The sequence below is a fragment of the Emys orbicularis genome, chromosome 6 (genome assembly GCF_028017835.1).
Source record: "Emys orbicularis isolate rEmyOrb1 chromosome 6, rEmyOrb1.hap1, whole genome shotgun sequence".
Lineage (NCBI taxonomy): Eukaryota > Metazoa > Chordata > Testudines > Emydidae > Emys > Emys orbicularis.
The window spans coordinates 44526615-44550845 of NC_088688.1; the positions used below are offsets into that span (position 1 = coordinate 44526615).

Here is a 24231-nt window from a genome sequence, read left to right on the forward strand (position 1 = left end):
TAAATAACAAGGAGGACAGGTTACTGTTACAGAGTGCTTTGAATTGCTTGGTTTAGGTGGTCACAATCCAGCAAAATGGATTTAACAAAGCTGAATTAAAGGTAATACATTAGGGAACAAAGAATTCAGGTTATACCTACAGGATGGGATACACCTCTACCCTGATATAATGCTGTCCTCGGGAGCCAAAAAATCGTACCGCGTTATAGGTGAAACCGCGTTATATTGAACTTGCTTTGATCCACCGGAGCGCGCAGCCCCGCCCCACCGGAGCGCTGCTTTACCGTGTTATATCCGAATTCGTGTTATATCGGGTCGCGTTATATTGGGGTAGAGGTGTACTTGGTTTTGGAAAGCAATGACTCAGAACAGGATTTAGGGGTCATCATGGGTAACCACCTCAACATGAGCTCTCATTTCAAGGCTGTTGCAAAAGGGCTAATGCAATCCTAGGATTTATAAAAAGGTGAATATCAGGTAGAAGTAGGGAAGTGATTTTGCTTTTGTACACAGCTTTGGTAACACTGCTACTAATACTAATACTGTGCCCAGTATTAATGTCTGCATTTCAAGAAAGATGTAGAAATACTGAAGAAAGTTCAAAGGAGGGCCACAGAAATGATCCAGGAGCTGGGGTTTTTGTTTTGTTTTGTTTTTTTTGCCTTCCTCTGAAACATCAGAGGGTGACCACTGTTGTAGATGGGGCACTGGACAGGGTGAACCAGTGTCATATGGACATAGAGTGTGAGGCCAGAAAGGATCATCAGATCATCTAGTGTTATGAGATGGTATAGAGCAGTGGTGGGAAACCTGTGGCCCCCATGCTGCCTGTCAGGGTAATCCATTGGCGGGCCGTGAGACACTTTGTTTACATTGACTGTCGGCAGACACAGCCGCCCGCAGCTCCCAGTGCCACGGTTTGCCGTTCCCAGCCAATGGGAGCTGTGGGAAGTGGCACAGGCCGCACGGACTTGCTGGCTGCCGCTTCCCACAACTCCCATTGGCTGGGAATGGCGAATCGTGGCCACTGGGAGCTGCGGGTGGCCATGCCTGCGGACAATCAATGTAAACAAACTATCTTGCGACCCGCCAATGGATTACCCTGACAGGCCGCGTGCGGGCCGCAGGTTGCCCACCACTGATATAGAGGGTCTGCTGCCTTAGATGCCTAGCTGGTGGTCTTGCTCAAATGCTCAGGGTCTTACTGATCACCAAATCTGGGTTCAGAAAGAATTTTTTCCCCAGTTCAGATTGGCAGGGACCTTGGGGTTCTTTCACCTTTCTCTGCATCATAGAGCATGGATTACCAGCTGGTATCATCTGGCATATCCAACCTAATCAGTTCCCTGCCATTGCAGGGGCATTGGGCATTGGTAACACCTCGGTCTCTTCTGTTCTCTGCCTGTGTCATACAACTGTTTAATCTCCTGAGGATTGCAATGTTTAGTCTAACCCAATTTACTGGGCTCAACACAGGGGTGACTGGGTGAAATTTAATGGCCTGTGAGATACAGGAGGCCAGACTAGATAAAAGTAAATTTTTAAAGGTAACTTTTAACTACTAGCTTAGGTGAGAAGATAAAAGATCAATTTTGTATCCTGTTTGTGACTTTCTTTTTCCAGGGAAGAAAAGCCATCTTCTTTCTTGGGAACTAAATGGAAAGATACAGCAGAGACAGTGATTATTGGAGGTGGTTGCATTGGTGTAAGTCTTGCTTACCACCTGGCCAAGGCTGGCATGAAGGATGTCATTCTGCTTGAAAAATCTGAACTGACAGCTGGATCTACTTGGCATGCAGTAAGAAAAATCTTGTTAATCGCTAAGATCTCAAATACGAAAAGAGATTTCAGATGACTTGTAAAATCTGACAGTAGAGCAAAGATTTTATTTCCCCCACCCCATGGCCTTCCAGAAAATCAGTTTCTCTATTATTTATCTAGATACAAAGGATAACACTAGGTTCTGTTCCTAGATCTATGATAGACTCACTATCTGACCTTTGAAGAGTCACTTAGGGTATATCTAGACTGCAGTCACTGGCTGTGATTGCAGTTTGAGCCAAGACACTTGAGCTACTTTTTAATCTAGCTAGATAGGGTCACCCACAACAGTGCAGCTCTGGCAGCATGAGCTTCTGTGTGGGCTAGCCCCACGAGAAATAACCCAGGGTTCTGGGAGGATTTTTACAGCCTGAGCTGAAGCTTGTGCTGCCCTGGCTTTACTGTTCTGGCTCCCAAGATAGCTAGATTAAAGCTTTCTTGAGTATGTTGACTGTGATTGCATCCTGTGATTGCAGTATAGACATACCCTTAAACTACCCATGCTCCCCATCTGTAAAGTAGGATAAATGTTGGTAACGTGTTTTAAATCCAGGATATACCCACACCTTGAATACTGCATGCAGTTCTGGTTGCCTCATTTCAAAAACAATATATTTGACTTGGAAAAGTACAGAGAAGGAGAACAAAAAATATTGGGGTATGAAGGAGCTTGCATATGCAGTCCCCAGATTAAAAAGACTGGGACTGCTCAGTTTAGAAAAGAGATGACTAAGTGGGGATATGATGGAGGTCTATAAAATCATGACTGGAGTGGTGAAAGTGACTAAGGAAAAGTTATTTACCGCTTCACATAACACAAGAACCAATAAAAGATATTTTACCTCGCCCACCTTGTCTCACAGGAACCGGGAGTCACCCAATGAAATTAATAGGCAGCAGATTTAAAACAAACATAAGAAAATACTTCTTCACTCAGTGAACAGTCCACTTGTGGAACTCATTGACATGGGATGTTATAGCCGAAAGTATAACTGGATTCAAAAAAGAATTAGATAAGTTCATGGAGGATAGGTCCATCAACAGCTATTAAGCAAGATGGTCATGGATGCTACCCCTTGCTCTAGGTGTCCCTAAATATCTGACTGCCAGAAGCTGGGACTGGATAGCGGGATGGATCACTCAATAATTGCCCTATTCTGTTTATTTGCTCTGAAGCATCTGGCACTGGTCACTGTCAGAAGTCAGGATACTGGGCTAGATGGACCATTGGTTTGACCCAGTATATTTTTATGGGATTCTTGGAGGGATGGTGCCACAGAAGTGAAAATAATTGTTAAAATTTATTATAGAAATGTGGCAGTACTGCTATAGTTTGGGTTTATAAACTTTAATTTTTACTTCTAAAGGAGATTTGTTATACTTAAAACAGAAATGCAAGAGATCACTATAAATTAGAAGAACAGCTTTTTTCTTAAGTTGAACAAAAATATTGTTGTCCCTCCTTTCAAATCCAATGTCTCATTCTGACACCAGCATTGCCCCTCTGTCAAGTGGTAATATAACACACATGCTTGTACTGTAGCAATACTTTATTGTACATATTTTTTTTAGTCTAAGTAGGGGAGAGAAGCAGTGAGGAGGTGACATGGATTTTTTGTTGAATCCTCTGTCTTTGGCATCTGCATATGTGCAGAGAACAAAGCAGGATACGGAGGCCTGGTCTGTATTAGAAAATTAAGTTGGCTTAACTGTGTCGCTCAGGAGGTATGAAAAATCCCTGAGTGGCATAGTTAAACCAGCCTTACCCCCTGTGTAGACAGTGCTAAGCTGACAGAGGAATGCTTTCATTGACCTAGATACTGCCTTTCAGGGAGACACTGTAGCATTTCAAGTGTAGACGAGCCCTTAGAGAAGGGCCCAGAAGCATCTCAGGGAGGGGTGTGTGGTAGTTACTGGGCATGCTCAGTAGCTGTCTCTGAAGCTATGCAGAGGGTTTCCATTAAGGGCTAGCAGTCTAACAGGTTCCACACAAATCAGTGTCTGAAAGCTGAGTCAGTCAGAGCTCACTAGGGAAAGGTTATAAATAAGAGGATTTGGAGACTGCTCTGTGGACTCAGTGGCTGAACAGTACAGGGCTAAGATGTGTCTATTGTGAGAGCTGTGTCCCAGAGCCTGTGCCACATTGGATCCGACTCTCTATCTTGCTGAAAGCTGAGGAGATGACCAACTATGGACACCAGTACTGCAATTGCTGCTGTCTATGGAGCTCTTCGGACTGTTGTTGCTGAGTCGATTCTGAGGAGATGAAAGAAGAACTAGCTCTGAGGAGTGCAACTGAGACACATACACTTTTGGTGCCGCAGTGCAAAATCTGAGAAGTCATCTCTGTGAACAGATCAGAGGGAAGGGTGTACGTATGTGTGTGTGCACTAAGATACAACTCGCACTGAAACTTATGTAACAGCAACAAAGTAGGCAAGTCTGTGAGAAAACGCCAGTAGAGTTACTGCATAGTTGTTAAGAAGAGTTTTCACAAGGATTCCAAATGGTGGCTGCAGATGTTTCTATATATAAATGTTAATCTTCAAGGAATTGTAGGGCCCTGTCATGAGGTGACTGGCCCTTTTAGAAGGGCAACTGCATGCAGTCTATCCATGGCGAATGCTGATGAGCCAGCCTGAGAGTAGGTGAGTGCCTGGTGACTCTTTAGGGCTTAATTGTTAAATGAGTACCTGGCTTAATAGAAAGCTTATTTGATCTCAGTGAGGGCTGCCCCGAGGAGGGGGAATCAGTTGAGAATGGTGATCTCCCTGTAGAGAGTAAAGGCTGTTTCTCTCAACCCAGCTCCAGGGAGGAGAACTGGGGGGTTTCTTTGTATAAGAATAATAGAAGGCTGGTGAAAACTGAGTACCAGCTTCAGGGAGGAGAATGGGGGAAGGAGAGGTGTTCTTTGCATAATGATGATGAAAAGACTGCTGTATCACAGCTCCTGGCAGAGAGCTGGAAGTTCCTCACTTTAAAGCAGAGACTGTTTAGAAGGAAGTGTCAACTCGGGAAACGAGAGTGGGACCAGAGCCCTAAGTGAAGGGGGTTTCTTTTCTTGCTGGGTGGACTCTTTATTGAATAAAGGGGTGTTCTCTTCTCTAATATGAAGCCTATCTTGAATTTATTGCTAGTCCCGGAGAGGGAGAGACTAAAATGGAGTGTCTACAATGCCATGACTGACCATTAGGGGCCAGCAGCAAGCAGAGATGTGAGTCTATTACAGGTCTTCTCTCTCCGTGATTTAACTCTATATAACATTTTTATAAAAAGAAATCATGAGAGGACTGAGCTCTGGCCTATATTTCAGCAGAGAAGTAGGCTGAAGTGCAGGGAAAGGGGAGTATATTAATTATACATAATATTACCTCAGGACCTGCTAACCCATTGCAGAATATTGATGTACGGCTCTGTGGCACTAAAACCTGGGTCTGTGGACCCTGGGATGGCTGATATTCCCAAATTACCACTGGGAGGGTATGCAGAGCTACATTCAAGAAGCAATGTGGAGAGTAGGTGCTGCAGGAAATACTGCTGAAAGGGTCTATAGTGACACCACTCTGCAGCCCTCTGGCCAAATGCACTATTTAACCCTGAAGCAAGGGTAGTCAATAGGCAAACTGCGGATCGCCAGATGCTTTTGAGTGGACCATGAAATCTTTTTATTTACTTATTATCATTATTGTTGTTATTTTTGTATTAGTTTCTCTGGAGTCTGGACCTTGACTATACCTTGACCAAGAAATTTGGACCTTGACAAAAAATAATTGATTATCCCTGCCCTGGAGGGTGACCTAGGTAGTTGTCTGGGCACCAACATAGACTTCTGGCTCGTTGTTACTCCAGACCACATCTGGCTTCTGATCTCCAGTCTCTGACCCCAGCCTAACTCTGACCTTATTCTTGCTTCCTGATTCCAGCCTTACACTATCCCGGATCTCCAGTCACTGACCCCCCATCTGATTCTGACTCTTGCTTTTTGATCCCAGCTCTAGCAAATATGTGATGCCTGCTCATTGACTACTGTCTTGGATGCTAGTCCTGCTGTGACTCGTACGCCAGACTGCCTGTACCTTGGTTCCTTACACCTGGATACCTGCAGGCATTTTGGTTTGGATCCCTCCAGAACCATTCTTGTCAGTGATGCATCTCATAATGATTGTACAGCAGCACCGCAGTGGGCTGTAAAAGTGCATGGCCAGATGACTGATATACAAAGGGCTGATGTAAAACAGGTGGATATGCTCCTTTGTGCATTTGTAGATCCCGTCTCTGTGAGATATAGGGAGAGACTGTCTGAAACATAGTTTAGTGAAAAGTCACCTAATTTAATGGTGTCCAATTTGCAAATTAATTCCAATTCAGCAGTCTCTCGTTGGAGTCTGTTTTTGAAATTTTTTTGTTATAATATTGCAACTTTTAGGTCTGTAATCGAGTGGCCAGGGAGATTGAAGTGTTCTCCGACTGGTTTTTGAATGTTATAATTCTTGATGTCTGATTTGTGTCCATTTATTCTTTTACGTAGAGACTGTCCGGTTTGGCCAATGTACATGGCAGAGGGGCATTGCTGGCACATGATGGCATATATCACATTGGTAGATGTGCAGGTGAACGAGCCTCTGATAGTGTGGCTGATGTGATTAGGTCCCATGATGGTGTCCCCTGAATAGATATGTGGACAGAGTTGGCAACGGGCTTTGTTGCAAGGATAGGTTCCTGGGTTAGTGTTTTTGTTTTGTGGTTGCTGGTGAGTATTTGCTTCAGGTTTGGGGGCTGTCTGTAAGCAAGGACTGGCCTGTCTCCCAAGGTCTGTGAGAGGGATGGATCATCCTTCAGGATAGGTTGTAGATCCTTGATGATGCGCTGGAGAGGTTTTAGTTGGGGGCTGAAGGTGATGGCTAGTGGCGTTCTGTTAATTTCTTTGTTGGGCCTGTCCTGTAGTAGGTGACTTCTGGGTACTCTTCTGGCTCTGTCAATCTGTTTCTTCACTTCAGCAGGTTGAGCATCTGATTTTGGCTGCGGGCAAAAACAGATCAGGCCCAATCCATTTGCTCCTCCAGAGCTGTTGATGTCCTTCTCCCAAGTCCCTCTGAAGAAACATCACTCAGCTGCTGAAAAATTTAAAATAAGAACTACATGTAAGGCATCATTGCACTTTTTTATAATGTGCTCTTAGAACTTTTTTACTCTGTGGGTCGACAAGAACCCTCTTCAGCTTGTGGCTTTATAAAAAAAAATTGCCTCTGTACAGGGTCAATCCAAAAGGCTTTGCAGGGGTCAGCAACCTGCGGCTCCTGAGCCGCATGCGGCTCTTTGGCTGCCCCCTTGTGGGCAGCCGTTTTTTGAGGGGGTGCGAGGTGCAGGCTCTGGCTGGGAGGTGCTTACCATAAGCAGCTCCTGGCCGGCAATGCAGCAGGGCTCAGGCAGGCTGCCTGCCCTGGCCCCACGCTGCTCCCGGAAGCAGCTGGCTGCTGGCACGTCTCTGCCTGCCCCTTGGAGGGAGGGGGACAGCAGGTATCCGTGTGCTGCCCATGCCTGCAAGCACCACCCCCGCAGCTCTGGGCAGGCAGAGACATGCCAGCAGCCAGCTGCTTCCGGGAGCTGCGTGGGGCCAGGGCAGGCAGGCACCCTGCCTGAGCTTTGATGTGCCGCCGGCTGGGAGCCACCTGTTGTAAGCGCCTCCTGGCCAGATTCTGCACCTCGCACCCCAATCCCCTGCCCCAGGTCAGAACCCCCTCCTGCACCCAAACTCCCTCCCAGACCCTGCACCCCCTCCTACATCTCAATCCCCTGCCCCAGCCTGGAGCCCCCTCCTGTTTATATTTAGATTCAAACAGCTCAGTACCAAGGTAACTGTCTACCAATAAAACTCTTGGAATTTCTTGTGAAAAGGAAGCAGATGTGCTCTGTCTTTACTAGTATGTTCCAACGTCCAACAGTTTGAAAAAGTCTAAAGTCAGAAATAAAATAGATCAGATAAATACCTTCCATCAAAAAAATGACAACCACAAAGAGAAAGATAGAAGATGAACATCGAGAATTTCAAAATGATTGGACTGAGTCTTATGCTTTTATAGTGAGTTCAGCTGGACTCCCGTCGTGCCTCATTTGCAATGAAAAACTATCCAACAATAAGAAATCAAACCTAGAAAGACATTTTGAAAAGAAACATTGGATGTTTGCTGAAACCTATCCAGCTGGTGATGTGAGGAAAAAAGCAATAGAGGAGCTCCGACGCAAAGCAGAGCAAACAAGATGTACATTTGCTAAATGGATGAAGGCGCGGAACCACTACTGCTAGTTTCGTGGCAGCTCAAGAAATCGTCAAACAGGGGAATCCATTCACAGATGGAGAATATGTGAAAGAATGTTTCATTAAAACATCAGAGCACCTCTTCAGCGATTTTAAAAACAAAGATGAAATAGTTAAGAATATTAGAGAAATGCCATTATCTGCGAAGACTGTAAAGGACAGAACTATTAAGATGGCCATAGACGTAACAAGCCAGCAGGTTAGTGACATTAGATCAACACCAGGTTTTTCTATTGCCTGTCATGAGACAGGCGATGTGGATGACATTGCTCAGGTTGCCTTACTCGGCAGATACGTTAATGATCAAGGTCCTCAAGAAGAGTTGATCGTGTTATTGCCACTCAAAGGACAAACTCGGGGCGAAGATATTGCATCTGCTGTCACTGAATGTCTGAAACAAAAAGATATTGACATCAACAGAATAATTTCTATTGCTACAGATGGAGCACTGAGCATGATGGGGGCACACAAAGGTTTTGTTTCTTTACTAAAAAAGTATGGAGCACGATGTAATTTCATTTCACTATATAATCCATCAGCATTTGCGGGAATCCATCGAGCGCAATTTGAACTTGTCTTGCAAATCCACTAATTCAAGGATTTATGGAATTCAAAATTGAAATATCTTGTCACTGAATTTGAAAATCTGGAAAGGCAGAAATCCACCCTGGGGCTACAACACAAGTGGTCTGAAATGGATGACCTTAAACGGCAAGACCAGATTATATTCGATGTTTGGAATTGTCTACCGGATACAAACAGTCAGCTGAAGAAATACGCATTTGGGCTTCTCTCAATCTTCAGTTCAACATACTTCTGTGAACAAGTGTTTTCCAACATGAATTTAATCAAAAACTGAAGCAAGATGTTAGTCTTGAGTCCTGCTTGAAAATGAAAATCACGGCATATTCACCAAACATTGAGCAACTCTCTAAAGATGTCCAGCAACAGAAGTTGCATTAAAAGTATTGGCGAGTAGTAATAACTTTAATATGTTCAATTATTATTAGTTGACACATTCTAATTCTACAAGTAGCTTTGCATGTGATGCAACTCTCGAAATATTTTGGTCAAAGACAAAAACAAAAAAATGTCTCTTCTTCTTTGAAAGGTTACCGACCCCTGCTCTAGCCAATTGAGCCACTGTCGCCAGGTCCTCTCCAAGCTCCTAAACGTTTTTACACACAATGTACCCGTGACTCATCTTTGTACAACCCTCCATTTGAATTGTTTGTCTCGTAGTCAGGGTCCAGAGTCTCAAACAAAACCTGGGTCAACGATTTGGCTTTGTGTTTCTCCTCCGCATTGTCCTTGTGATCACATTCAGCAGCAGCAATCTCTGTTGCCCTGCTCCCAAGACAAGTCTCAAACTCCTATGTGTCAACAGTACATTTGTTTCTTTAGTTCCCATAACTTCGCCTGTATGATGTCTCTTCATGAGCTGCTTATTCTGGGGCTTTTAGGCACTTCTATCTTTAATCAACAGGTCTGTACCAGCTCATCCTCTTTTATGCCGCAGCTGTATGATATTCTTAGCCAATAGTTTAGGACTAATGTTTCAAAAGTCCATTGGTCTGTCTCTCTAAGCATGGAGGAACTTCTGTTTAAGGGCATAAGATGATAGGGGCTATTGAACCCTGAGCTTTGTATTACTTTTATATCTTTCCTGAGGTAGTTCTCTTACAAAATTAAAACTCAGATCAAAACAAGAGATATGATAAATAGGTAGTCTAATTTTAAAAGGTTAATGTTTTTTCCTATGATCTAAGTGTGTGAAAATTGGAAAAAAAAAATTGTAATTAGATCTTAAAAAGCTATAGACTTACTTCGACTGTAATCTGCTTTGGGCTGAACAGGCTAAAATCTGGCCTCTCTGGTATTCACAAACAAGGCAAAAGAAAACCCTCTGCATTTCCTTGCTAGCCATAGTGTAAATGCTGGGATTCAGCACAGAATTAGTGACTGCCCTGGCAATGAACCGATCAGCCTTGCATAAAATGGCACACTCTTTTACTTTGTGGTCTATATCTATGAGCAACAGAATAAACAATGGAGACGGTCAGGCGATGAATACACCGACTACAATCACAAATGTCCTAAGCAGTACCATCGATCTCTTTGAGTTATGCTTTACGATACTGGACTTTACCCGTGTGTAAATATGTACATAAAGGATGATTGTCACCAAAACAGTAATAAAGATACTTATGCAAAATACAACCTGTTTCTTGGAATAAAGAGGCAAAATTGTTGAGCATGCGTATGTTGTGGGTTCGTCCCTTTGAGCTCAGTGCTGGTCACACACAGGCCAGGCTCTGAAAGCTCCAATCACTTGCATTCTGTTTTGATGTTTTATTTCTCTCCATCCTTTCCTTGGATAATGGCGCCAAAGACTCAGCAGGAGGTGGGAGTGCAGGAAAGGGCAGCGAGACTCAGGAAGAGAAACGTACAATGAATGTTCACAACCCCCATCCCCACTTCACACCCTCCACAGCTGGGAAGTGGGATGGGGTCTCTCTCAGTGGGAGCTGCCACTGGGCGGGTACTTCCCAGGAGAAGCACACTCTGATGATACCCAGTCCCACTGATCACTGTTCCCACCGGCTTCTGTGTGCCTGATCCCAACTCCAATTAAGTGGGACTCAGAGAATGTGGCTGCTGTTTGATTGAAGGAGAGAGGCCAAGGATTTGTAAAGGTAAATTCTATTTTTAAGCAATCTAGCTGATTCAAATGAAACCCTAGAACACAGTGCATGAGCCACGAATAGATGTTATTCTAGGACCTGCTGTTACATGCATCTAAGTCCCAGTTGAGTTGTCAAAGCCCTACTCTGCATCCCCAAGGTGTTAAGATCGAAGCTTGTGTTTCATTGCTAATTATTAATTTGTGTTCTTGCCAAGACCTCCCTTTTGGGGGGATTCCACCCACAGACTATGCAATGAGACACTGGTGATTAGAACCCCATATTCATTACTGCAGGGCTTCCTTTCCGGCAGTGTTTCTGGGATGTGTCTTGCACTGAAAGACCCTTCTTCAGGGTCCCACAAGTTCAGTGCTGGCAAGGTACCCAGGGAAACCAAGATAAGCCAACATGTTCCAATAAGTAGGAAAGCCCTGTACTTTGTATTTGCATCATAAGGCCTCCTTTTAATCATACCTCTCTATGGCTATTGGTAGCAAACTAAAAGTGGAAGCTCCTAGGGCTACAAACATACTGCCTTCCCTAATAAACCAGATCATGTGGAACAGGCTCAAAGTTTTCTTTCCAGACATAAGAATGTTTACTTTGTAAACTATTCCAGTTAACAAATCACAAATTGCCAATAATAAAGTACACACGGTTGTGAAATTTGTTATTTTTCCAAGGGCGATCAATACCATCAAGTCCACCAGAACTATGAGATTACGTATAATCAACAATACAACTTTTTACAGTCTATGCAATCAGTTGCCTTTTCTCTTAGAATAAATTTTTGTATACAGTATCAGAAAGCCATTTCCTTGAGGGGTGAATATAGGCACTTCCATCTTTAATCAACAGGTCTGTTCAAATGGCTCATCCTCTTTTATGCAATGGTTGTGTAATACTTTCTTAGCCAATAATCTAGGGTTGATACTTCAAAATACCATTAGCCTCTCTTCTTAGGTAGAGGAGAAACTTCTCTCTGTGTATATTGTGGTGAGGGGGTTGTCAAAAGGGAAGTAGGTTGCACCCTTAGTATTGAATTATATTGTTGTTAGGTTACAGTTTGTCAACAAGAAAAGGCATATGGATGGCCCGTTCCCCTTGTGTTTGCGCATGTGTGTTTAGGAATATAGGCAGTAGGTCATGTGGGCCATCGCAAAGTAGCCCCTGCACCCTTCTTAAATTGTGCCCTCTCTCACTTTGGTTGTGCCTTTTAATTTCACCCAGGCACTCTGCGATAGGGCTCTAGATGTCATAACACCTCTATTTTCAGTAATTTCTCACTATTTAATGCTGTAAAACATCTAGGATTACAACTTGTATACAACTAAAATGTAAAGTGTTATCTGAAAACAGAAAAATACTTCTTTAGGGCCCTTTGAATGTAATGATAAACAAAAACAAAAAAAATGTAATTGTTGCTTTGCTTGTGCTGCTACAAAATATCTCCATGCCTGTAGCCCCTCAAAATGTTTTTGTTAATCTTATTTTATTTACTGTTTCTGATAGTCCATTGTATGGGGGGAAATAATACCTCATAAAGTTTCTGTATAACAAATGCTTGCCCGTGCTAAAGCATGATAGCCAACGAAGAATGGCTACCTACAAAACTATTTCACTAAAAAAGATGTCTGTTATCACTATTCCTTTGAAATCCAGAACAGCTCTCTTATCCCCCTGGTCTGTAGTACATGGTAAACTTTTAAAAGTTTATTTGATAAGATTAAAAACTGTATGTTTAGCAAAAGAACATGATAGTTTTGTATCGAGGGGGGGAAGGTCAGGAAAGGAGGAGGAAGTGGGCTTGGAGCTGTTTCTTCAGATTATCATGTCAGAGGCTATAGCCTTATCTGTGAACTTCATGCAGTGACAAAGCTATGGCTTTTGTCTTTTTAGATTTTTTATTTTTTTGATCGTAAAACCCATCGGTTGTGGGTTGTGTGCTGTGCCCTACATTTCAAAGCTTCCTTTACAGCTTACAAGTAGAACAGGTTTTGTTTGTTTCTTTTTCTTGCACTTTTAAAATTCTTTCTGTTCTTTTCCTTTTCTACAATTTTAAAACTTTCTTTCGGTCTGCCTTTCTCTCTCAAATATGCTTTATTTTGTACATTATTTTAAAAGGACTTATTCTCTGTCTACTGAACTTTATTTAAAATGTGTAAAAACCTGTTTTCTTCTGAAAATCTTCTAACCGTAACACATGAAAAAACACACAAATAGTTCTAATGCACCCAATAAAGAAAAATATTTAAAAATGTCAAAATTGCTACTGGGACAAAAGTGTACATGTCCAAAAATGTGAGTGGATGGCAGGACATAAATGAAAAAAGGGTCATGGAAACTTGTGAAAATGTATATGATGAATAAAGGTACAGCAGTTAAACTACTTACCAGCACTTTTGTCTTGATGGGTTGTAATGGAGTTGCAAGGTGAAGAATTCTGTCCTAAGGGGGGGGAGACAAAATGGAAGAAAAAGCTCCCACAACAGGATGATTGTCATATTGTGAAGAGTTAGTCAACAGTTCTTGCTACAACAGTACTTGATGGTATTACATTAAGACAATAAAATAGTCTGCTCCAGAATATCGTGTTGTGATACAGGTTCAAAAGGGAATGCCTATTATGTAAAACCTCAGGGTGACATAGCTTGCCTCACGACTATAGTTGAAAAAGAGAGGGATCAAAGTTATTATTGTCAGTAGTTCTGTTTCATGTCATCTAGATACTGGCTCATATAACAACAGTTTGCCTGTAGTAATGCCACACTAGGCAGCACTTAAAATATTTTATTTATTTATTTATTTATTTTATTTAGCACGATAAATGTTCATGACACTTTTACAGACAATATAGCTCCTGCCCCAAGGAGCTTACATTTTGGCCTGGTCTACACTATGAGTTTAATTCGAATTTAGCAGCGTTAAATCGAATTAACCCTGCACCCGTCCACACAACGAAGCCATTTCTTTCGAAATAAAGGGCTCTTAAAATCGATTTCTGTACTCCTCCCCGACGAGCGGAGTAGCGCCGAAATCGATATTGTCATTTCGAATTAGGGTTAGTGTGGCCGCAATTTGATGGTATTGGCCTCCGGGAGCAATCCCACAGTGCACCATTGTGACCACTCTGGACAGCAGTCTGAACTCGGATGCACTGGCCAGGTAGACAGGAAAAGCCCCGCGAACATTTGAATTTCATTTCCTTTTTGCCCAGCACAGGAGAGCACAGGTGACCACAGAGAGCTCATCAGCACAGGTAACCATGCAGGCCGATAATCGAAAAAGAGCACCAGCATGGACCATACGGGAGGTACTGGATCTGATCGCTATATGGGGAGAGGATTCAGTGCTAGCAGAACTTCGTTCGAAAAGACGAAATGCCAAAACTTTTGAAAAAATCTCCAAGGGCATGATGGAGAGAGGCCACAATAGGGACTCAGAGCAGTGCCGCGTGAAAGTCAAGGAGCTCAGACAAGCCTATCAGAAAACAAAGGAGGCAAACGGTTGCTCCGGGTCAGAGCCGCAGACATGCCGCTTCTACGCTGAGCTGCATGCAATTCTAGGGGGGGCCACCACCACTACCCCACCTCTGACCGTGGATTCCGAGGCGGGGGTAATCTCATCAGTCGCACCTGAGGACTCTGCGGACGGGGAAGAGGAGGAGGAGGAGGAGGACGAGCTTGCGGAGAGCACACAGCACTCCGTTCTCCCCAACAGCCAGGATCTTTTTCTCAGCCTGACTGAAGTACCCTCCCAAGCCAGTACCCAAGACCATGACCCCATGGAAGGGACCTCAGGTGAGTTTACCTTTTAAAATATAAAACATGGTTTAAAAGCAAGCGTTTTTTAATGATTACTTTGCCCTGAGGACTTGGGATGCATTCGCGGCCAGTACAGCTACTGGAAAAGTCTGTTAACGTGTCTGGGGATGGAGCGGAAATCCTCCAGGGACATTTCCATGAAACTCTCCTGGAGGTACTCCAAAAGCCTTTGCAGAAGGTTTCTGGGCAGTGCAGCCTTATTCCGTCCTCCATGGTAGGACACTTGACCACGCCATGCTAGTAGCAAGTAATCTGGTATCATTGCATGACAAAGCCTGGCAGCGTATGGTCCCGGTGTTTGCTGGCATTCAAGCAACATCCGTTCTTTATCTCGCTATGTAATCCTCAGGAGAGTGATATCGCTCATGGTAACCTGGTTGAAATACGGGAATTTAATTAAGGGGACAGAGGTGGCTCTTCCTACTGGGCTGTTTGCCTGTGGCTGAAAAGAAATCCTTCCCTGTAGTAAGCCAAGTGCTGGGGGCGGGGCGTGGGATTGGCGCTGAGCTTTTCACGTGTGGCTAGCAGGGATCTTCCCTGATACCAGCCACACGGTGGGGGGAGGGATAAAGCGATCATCCCAGAGAATTGGATGGGGGGGGTTAGTTTGTTTTCTGCTGCTGAAGGTTAACAGGAAAACCACAGCACTCAACGAGCTTTGCTTGGTATGTGGGAAAGGAGGGCGCAGAAGCCGAAAGACAATGGCTTACCATGGCCGCATGCAAGCCGAATTCTGTTGCCTGGACCTGCGTCTGTGATCTCTAGCAGCAAAGCCACAGGCACTCAATATTAAGAGGCAAAATGCGACCTTACACAGAAATCACATGTGCTATGTAATGTGAATAGTGTTGGTCACCGTGAAAGAGTATAAGCATTGTTCTGTAAAATTTATCTTTTAAAAAAATTCTCTCCTTTTTTCCCTCCCTCCAGCAGCTGCAAATTTTTCAAGCCTCCCTCCTCTGTCCCGAAGGCTATCTCAGATAAGGTGTCGGAAAAAGAGGACGCGAGACGAGATGTTCGCGGAAATCATGGAATCCACCCGCAATGAAAGAGCTCATCTGAATGAGTGGAAGGACACGGTTTCAAAGTATAGGAAAGTTGCCAGTGAACGTGAGGACAGGAGGGACCAACGTGAGGACAGAAGGGACCAACATGAGGAGAGGAGAGACGCTTGAGATGAGAGTGGTGGCAGGAAGATCAGAGGAGGCAGGATGCAATGCTTGGTCTGCTGCGTGAGCAAACAGACATGCTCCGGCGTCTGGTGGAGCTTCAGGAATGGCAGCAGGATCACAGACTGCCGCTGCAGCCCCTGTATAACCACCCTCCCCCCTCACCATGTTCCATAGCCTCCTCACCCAGACGTGTAAGAACGCGGGGCGGGAGGCTCCGTGCACCCTCCCATTCCAGCCCAGTGGATAGCCCAAGCAAAGGGCTGTCATTATTTTAACCTTTTTTTAGTGGCCTTTTCCTTCCCTCCGATCCTCCTCCCAAACCCCACCCAGGCTACCTTGTCAGTTCTCTCCCTCTTTTTATAATCAATTAATAAAGAATACATGATTTTTAAATGATAGTGACTTTATTTCTTTTGAAAGCAAGCTGTGATCGAAGTGGGAGGGTGGGTTGCCTATAGAGAATGAGTCAATAAAGGGGGCGGATTTTCATCAAGGAGAAACAAACAGAACTTTCACACGGTAGCCTGGCCAGTCATGAAACTGGTTTTCAAAGCTTCTCTGATGCGCCGCACTTCCTGGTGTGCTCTTCTAATCGCCCTGGTGTCTGGCTGCGCATAATCAGCAGCCAGGCGATTTGCCTGAGCCTCCCACCCCACCATAAAGGTCTCCCCCTTACTCTCACAGAGATTGTGGAGCACACAGCAAGCAGCAATAACAATGGGGATATTGGTTTGGCTGAGGTCTGAGCGAGTCAGTAAAGTGTGCCAGCGACCTTTTAAATGTCCAAATGCACATTCCACCACCATTCTGCACTTGCTTAGCCTGTAGTTGAACAGCTCCTGACTCCTGTCCAGGCTGCCTGTGTATGGCTTCATGAGCCATGGCATTAAGGGGTAGGCTGGGTCCCCAAGGATAACTATAGGCATTTCAACATCCCCAACGGTTATTTTCTGGTCCGGGAAGTAAGTCCCTTGCTGCAGCCTTTTAAACAGAGTAGTGTTCCTGAAGACGCGAGCGTCATGAACCCTTCCTGGCCAGCCCACGTTGATGTTGGTGAAACGTCCCCTGTGATCCACCAGTGCTTGCAGCACCATTGAAAAGTAACCCTTGCGGTTTATGTACTGGGTACCCTGGTGCTCCGGTGCCAAGATAGGGATATGGGTTCCATCTATCGCCCCACCACTGTTAGGGAATCCCATTGCAGCAAAGCCATCCACTATGACCTGCACATTTCTCAGAGTCACTACCTTTCGTAGCAGCAGCTCAATGATTGCTTTGGCTACTTGCATGACAGCAGCCCCCACAGTAGATTTGCCCACTCCAAATTGATTCCCGACTGACCGGTAGCTGTCTGGCGTTGCAAGCTTCCACAGGGCTATCGCCACTCGCTTCTCAACTGTGAGGGCTGCTCTCATCCTGGTATTCTGGCGCTTCAGGGCAGGGGAAAGCAAGTCACAAAGTTCCATGAAAGTGCCCTTACGCTTGCAAAAGTTTCGCAGCCACTGGGAATCGTCCCACACCTGCAACGCTATGCGGTCCCACCAGTCTGTGCTTGTTTCCCGGGCCCAGAATCGGCGTTCCACAGATACAACATGATCTCCAAAGCGCCAGGACCCGCGGTTTGAGAGAAGTCTGTGTCCATGTCCATGTCCATGTCCTCATCACTCTCGTTGCCGCGCTGCTGTCGCCGCCTCCTCCTTGCCTCGTTTTTCTGGTCCTGGTTCAGCATAAACTGCACGATAATGCGCGAGGTGTTTACAATGTTCATGACTGCTCTCTTGAGCTGAGCGGGCTCCATGCTTGCCGTGGTATGGCGTCTGCTGTGTTCACCCAGGAAAAAAGGCGCGGAATGGTTGTCTGCCGTTGCTTTCATGGAGGGAGGGGTGAGGCTGTACCCAGAACCACCTGCGACAATATTTTTTGCCCCATCAGGCACTGGGATCTCAACCCAGAATTCCAATGGGCGGGGGAGACTGCGGGAACTATGGGATAGCTATGGGATAACTACCCACAGTGCAACGCTCCGGAAATCGACGCTAGCCCCGGTACATGGACGCACACCGCCGAATTAATGTGCTTAGTGTGGACGCATACATTCGACTTTATATATATATATATCTGTTTCCAAAATTCGAATTAATCCCGTAGTGTAGACATACCCTTTAATTCAGACAACATACTGCTTCGGATTTTCTCTTTCAGAGTCCAGCCAGCATTGCTAGAACTAAGGGTCACATTTTCAATCTATTGTATTTCTGCTATTTCTCAGTGCTGAAACCTGGCTTACAAGTTCTCAGCTCTGGAGCAATGCTACAAAATTTCAGATAAATTGTGTTAGCTGTTTTAGGCACAATACTGTGAAAAAAGTTGTTTGACTTTCATTTTATTTAAATAAAAACAGTTCAGAAAGCATGAATTTTACTCTAACATTAACAGGAGACACAACTGTCAGGCCAAATTCTGCTCATATTTACACTTATCTAACCAGCTTTGAAACAAGTGGTGGTTTCCTGGGTACAAATGGGAGCAAAATTGAGCCTTTGTTAAGGATACATAGACCTCTTCAAGCCATATTCTATCCTGAATCCCTGTGCAATCCCAAGTCATTAGGAATAAGTCAGTCTGGACAGAATCAGGCCCTTTGTTCTTAATTTGAACGGTTGTTTTCTAAAGCAGTGCTATCATGTATCATCCCAAAAATTCTTTATGTAATCTTCTTACCATGCAAAATTCAATGTAGTATGCTGTTTAATTATTATAGAATAGTTAATAGATCACAGCACCAATTAAATAAAGTCATACTAAGGTGGTCTGGTCAAATCTGTAAGGAGACGGATTGTGTGTGTATGTGATGAAAGAAATAATGCAATTTCTATCAGAATGCTGCAGTGATAATGGGTGCAGTATAAAATCCAGAATAGAACAGAACTAAAATATAAGAAACTAAACATATAAAAATTACAGAAGAATTCTATTATAAGAATGGATTTTGGCAATATCTGTTTTGATTTTTATATGCAAATGGTCACCACATCTAGATCAGCAAGGCAGTTAATTTCTCAACTCAGACATATAAAAGAACAATCTCCATCTGGCAAAGATAGATCAAACTCTTCTTGGAATTTTAATCCTAAAGCAGGTTGGTCAGGTTATAATTGGCTCTAAATAGCACTCTTGAAACCAATAACATTCTTTATCTAAAGCCAAATAGCACTCTGAAAAGTGTGAAATTCCTTCCTACATTTAAAAAGGTCAAAGATATTACTTCCAAGTTGATCCTTGTAACTAAATGCCCATGGGTATGGGTATTATTGTGTGGTGAATACATCAGAGACACTATCAAATGGTTTTGAAAAGTAATTTGTGGCCCATATAACTAAATTATTATTACCATCAGCGATCACTACAACTGAATTTCACTGAATATAGAAGATTATTAAATACATCCAGGGGAGGAACAAAAGACTGATCAGGCAATTTTTGTACAAATAAAGGAAGACCGTACAAAGGTTATGATATGAATTGAGAGCAAGGAAAATACATGTAAATAGCTAGAGAAAAGTGAATGTTTTAAGAGTTAAGATATAATTTATTTCTTTATTCATTTTATTGAGCAAAACAGTAGATCAGACCTTGAGGACCTAATTTTTAAGAAGTGATCAAGACATAAATTAATTGCAAAAACGGCAAAAAAATTGCACTAGGTTCTGGCTCAAAACAGTTAAAATAAAGACATTGTGAACAATATGGAAGATACTTATGGATCCAGGCCTGTAACAAAAATAATTCACAGTAACCACAACTGAAATATATATCTTTAGGTGGATGGTTTTAAAAGGTTAGATTGTTTTCCATGGGTCTGTTTTGGGGATAAGGGTTTATACTATTGTATAAATTTTAAAATACCAAAAAGAGAGAACCCTCATAAGGAAAATTTGGAAACTACCTTCAAAGTCATTGAATACATCCCCTGTAAGGGCAGGATAAAGTCCCTAGACAGAGCATTTCTAAGATATTGTTGAACGATTACCACATTTGATCTTAGTGATGCAATATATGCTTATGGCAAAGTATAAATTGTTTTAGGAATAGCATTAAAATTAAATTCAATACAAACAGATGTTTTTAAATAAAACCAAACCCTGCTAGCCTTATTCATGTGAGTATATAGGTCCCATTGACTTGAAAAATTAAAGGCTTAAGAAAAATATACAATGCAAAGTAATTAGAGATGGCAAACTGAAAAATGTCAAAACCAAAAGTAGTTTTACATATGTGCTTATTTGGCAACTGTAAAGTGAAACTGTCTGCATTCTTGAAAAAATTATAAGAGGACTTTTAGGGAGACAGGATGTAATCACCTGTATTAGGATTCAGCCAGGATACGAGTGTTTATATGCCTCCTCTTGAAAACCCCATGATCTTTTTTTGTTATTTGTTTATATTTTATTGATTTTTTTTCTTCCAAAAATAAGAGAAGAACAGACAAAAAGACAAAAGAACAAAAAAGTGAAGGAATGGAAGTGAGAAAAAGGACAAAAAGTGGTAGGGATAGGAAAGGAGAGTGACATCTCAGTTTCCAGCTAGTAGAAATTATCAAAGGTTTCTAAAAAGTTAGATCAAATCTTATCAAATGTATCTGAGGTCCCTCTTCTCTGAAACATTAGCTGCTTTTTAGCTCCTAGGTCAGCCAGGTTGTTGTGCCAAGCTTCTATCCCTGGAGGCAGTCTGCTCTTCCACCTAAGCAATGCAAGTCATTTGGCTGCAAGCACTGCTCTACAGAACCAAGCTTTCCGTGAGTTGGAAAGTTTTTAAGACAATGGGATATATCCCAAAACACAGTTCTGAGAAGTAATTTTTCAGGAGGGATCCATTATCATAGTATTCCTCTTCCCTTCTTCTAACCAAAAGGATTGTATCCTGGGATTGTCTCAAAATACGGAGACCCACATCTCCAGCAGCAGTATATTTTGGCAAGGTCCATGTACTGTAGGCTATGTGAAAGAACTACAGGATTTTTAGAAACCACAGCTAGTTGGGAACTCAGTTTTATGTCTCATCCAAAAGATTTATGTAGAAAAATGAATAGTTTAAGCAAGGAATGAAACTATGGTAGAGAACAAGTACAACGGAGATATTGTGACTTGACAAACTGATGAGAGAAGACAGGTGGAAAAATATCTGTGCATAGAAGGAGAGTGCTGGTAAACTACGAAACAATTTTATTATAAACAAACAAATAAATAAAAAGAACTGTTGGCTCCAGTCATGTGTTGTTTTTCTTTGTACTGACAGTTCCTTTTGAATAACATCTGGAAAAAAGCTGTCTAGAAAGGGGGAAAGAAAGCAATGCATTTCCAAAAATACTCATATGTTGTTGGTTTTTGTTTCTTATTCAAGGCTGGGTTAACAACTTACTTTCATCCTGGAATAAATCTGAAGAAAATCCATTACTACAGCATCAAACTCTATGAAAAATTGGAGGAGGAAACTGGGCAGGTGAAAGTCTTAATTTTAAAAATATTAATTCAGATCAATATTAGTCATGCTAAAAAATTACGGGAAGATTTAGAATGGATACGTTGTGTGTCTGTGTGCGCATGCATATAAAGGGAGCTCTCATACCACAAGGGCTCACTTTATCTGAATGTAGTTTGCCATCTCTAGGTCTATCCTACACTCATTTTCTAGCATTTAATTCCAGAATACTGTAGATGCTCCCCCACAATCCTTCTAACTCTTAAATAGAAAACAGATTTCAAAATTTAAACACTTATTATAAGTCAGAAACCAAGCAGGCAAAGAGACTGCAGTATCATCTTTCTATTTGAGTTAAAACAGCATTCAGGAATGAGCAATCTGACAATTAGGCATTCCTGGTTTTAATTTAAATGGTTTGATTCTGTCCGTAATCGAGAAGATTGCTGTAGTTCATCGTATCCATTTCAGAGCTGTGCTTCTCTTTGGTGACTAAATCACTTTCTCCAGCCAACATTTTCCCTCCTTCGTGTTTGACACGGCAACAAAAACAGTGAGTCTCACTTTGCTAATCTGCCAAATTGATAATTCTCACAAAAAACCCTGTGGCCTTACCCTACTTTTCAGCAAGATTAAAGATATTAGCAGAAAGTCATAGTGAATTCTGCTATTACTAGATCTCATGCATTACATGCACTCATATACTGCGAGTATTAAAGCACAAATAGTTTAAACTAGGGCTATCACACTTAACTCACATGATTAACTAACAAAAATTTATCATGATTAAAAAAATTAATCATGATTAATCACAGTTTTAATCCACTATTAATAATAGAATACCAATCGAAATTTATTAAATATTTTTGGATTTTTTTCTACATTTTCCAATATATTGATTTCAATTACAACACTGAATGCAAAGTGTATAGTTATCACTTTATATTATTATTTTTATTACAAATATTTGCACTGTAAAAATGATAAGAGAAATAGTATTTTTCAGTTCACCTCATACAAATACTCTAGTGCAATCACTTTATGACAGTGAAACTTACAAATGTAGAATTTTTTTTGTTATATAACTGCATTCAAAAATAAAACAATGTAAAACTTTAGAGTCTATGAGTCCACTCAGTTCTACTTCTTGTTTAGCCAATCGCTCAGACAGACAAGTTTGTTTACATTTACAGGTTTCAGAGAAGCAGCCGTGTTAGTCTGTATCCGCAAAAAGAACAGGAGTACTTGTGGCACCTTAGAGACTAACAAATTTATTTGATCATAAGCTTTCATGGGCTACAGCCCACTTCATCAGATGCATAGAATGGAACATATAGTAAGAAGATATATATACATACAGAGAACATGAAAAAGTGGAAGTAGCCATACCAACTATAAGAGGCTGGGGGAAGGGATAGCTCAGTGGTTTGAGCATTGGTCTGCTAAACCCAGGGTTATGAGTTCAATTCTTGAGGGGGCCACTTAGGGATCTGGGGCAAAATCAGTACTTGGCCCTGCTAGTGAAGGCAGGGGGCTGGACTTGTATGAGTCCCTTCCAGTTCTAGGAGATAGGATATCTCCATTAATTTTAATTTTTTTTATTTTTAAAGGCTAATTAATTAAGATGAGCTATTATCAGCAGGAGAAAAAAAACTTTTGTAGTGATAATCAAGATGGCCCATTTTAGACAGTTGACAAGAAGGTGTGAGGATACTTAACATGGGGAAATAGATTCATTCTGTGTAATTACCCAGCCACTCCCAGTCTCTATTCAAACCCAAGTTAATGGTATCTAGTTAATGGTATCTTCTTGTCAACTGTCTAAAATGCTGGGCCCTGATTGCACTTGCTACAGCTGTGGCTGTTTTCCCAATCAGCCCAACTTTTCCAATGCCACAGCCCTCTCCCAGGGTTGTTTTAAGCCCTTCAGGGCAGGAGCGGGGTAACCACCCCGCTACACAATGTCACCTGAAAGTGAGGACATCGTATACCCCTTCATGCTTCGACCACCATTCCAGAGGACGTCCTTCCTGCTGATGACACTCATTAAAAAAATAATGAGTTAATTACATTTGTGACTGAACTCCTCAGGGGATAATTGTATGTCTTCTGCTCTGTTTTACCCACATTCTGCCATATAGCTCACATTATAGCAGTCTCGGATGATGACACAGCACGTGTTCTTCATTTTAAGAACACTTTCACTGCAGATTTGACAAAACACAAAGAAGGTACCAATGTGAGATTTCTAAAGATAGCTACAGCACTTGACCCAAGGTTTAAGAATCTGAAGTGCCGTCCAAAATATGAGAGGGACGAGGTGTGGTGCGTCCTTTCAGAAGTCTTAAAAGAGCAACACTCCGATGTGGAAACTAAAGAACCCGAACAACCAAAAAAGAAAATCAACCTTCTGCTGGTGGCATCTGACTCAGATGAGGAAAATGAACATGTGTCAGTCCGCACTGCTTTGGGTCGTTATCGAGCAGAACCCGTCATCATCATGGACACGTCCTCTGGAATGGTGGTTGAAGCATGAAGGGGTATACGAATGTTTAGCATATCTGGCACATAAATACCTTGCAACACTGGCTACAAAAATGCCATGTGAATGCCTGTTCTTGCTTTCTGATGAAGTAAACAAGAAGCGGGCAGCATTATCTCCTGCAAATGTAAACAAACTTGTTTGTCCAAGTGATTGGCTGGACAAGAAGTAGGACAGAGTGGACTCTAAAGTTTTACATTGTTTTATTTTTGAGTGCAGTTATTTTTTTATACGTAATTCTACATTTGTAAGTTCAACTTTCATGATAAAGAGATTGCACTACAGTACTTGTATTAGGTGAATTGAAAAATACTATTTTCTTTTTTACAGTGCAAATATTTGTAATCAAAAATAAATATAAAGTGAGCACGGTACACTTTGTATTCTGTGTTGC

General features: G+C 42.4%; 1 protein-coding gene and 1 pseudogene across 1 annotated transcript in view; one reads left to right on the forward strand and one right to left on the reverse strand.

Moving 5' to 3' along the window:
- DMGDH (dimethylglycine dehydrogenase) overlaps window positions 1–24231 on the forward strand; it is a 78981-nt gene that overhangs the window by 1268 nt on the left and 53482 nt on the right. Inside the window, exons 2-3 of the mRNA XM_065406675.1 lie at window positions 1624–1798; window positions 21218–21316. Of these exons, the coding sequence (XP_065262747.1) occupies window positions 1624–1798; window positions 21218–21316 (274 nt within the window). The remainder of the gene's footprint in view (window positions 1–1623; window positions 1799–21217; window positions 21317–24231) is intronic.
- Window positions 8900–17995, reverse strand: LOC135880323 (sphingosine 1-phosphate receptor 3-like; annotated as a pseudogene).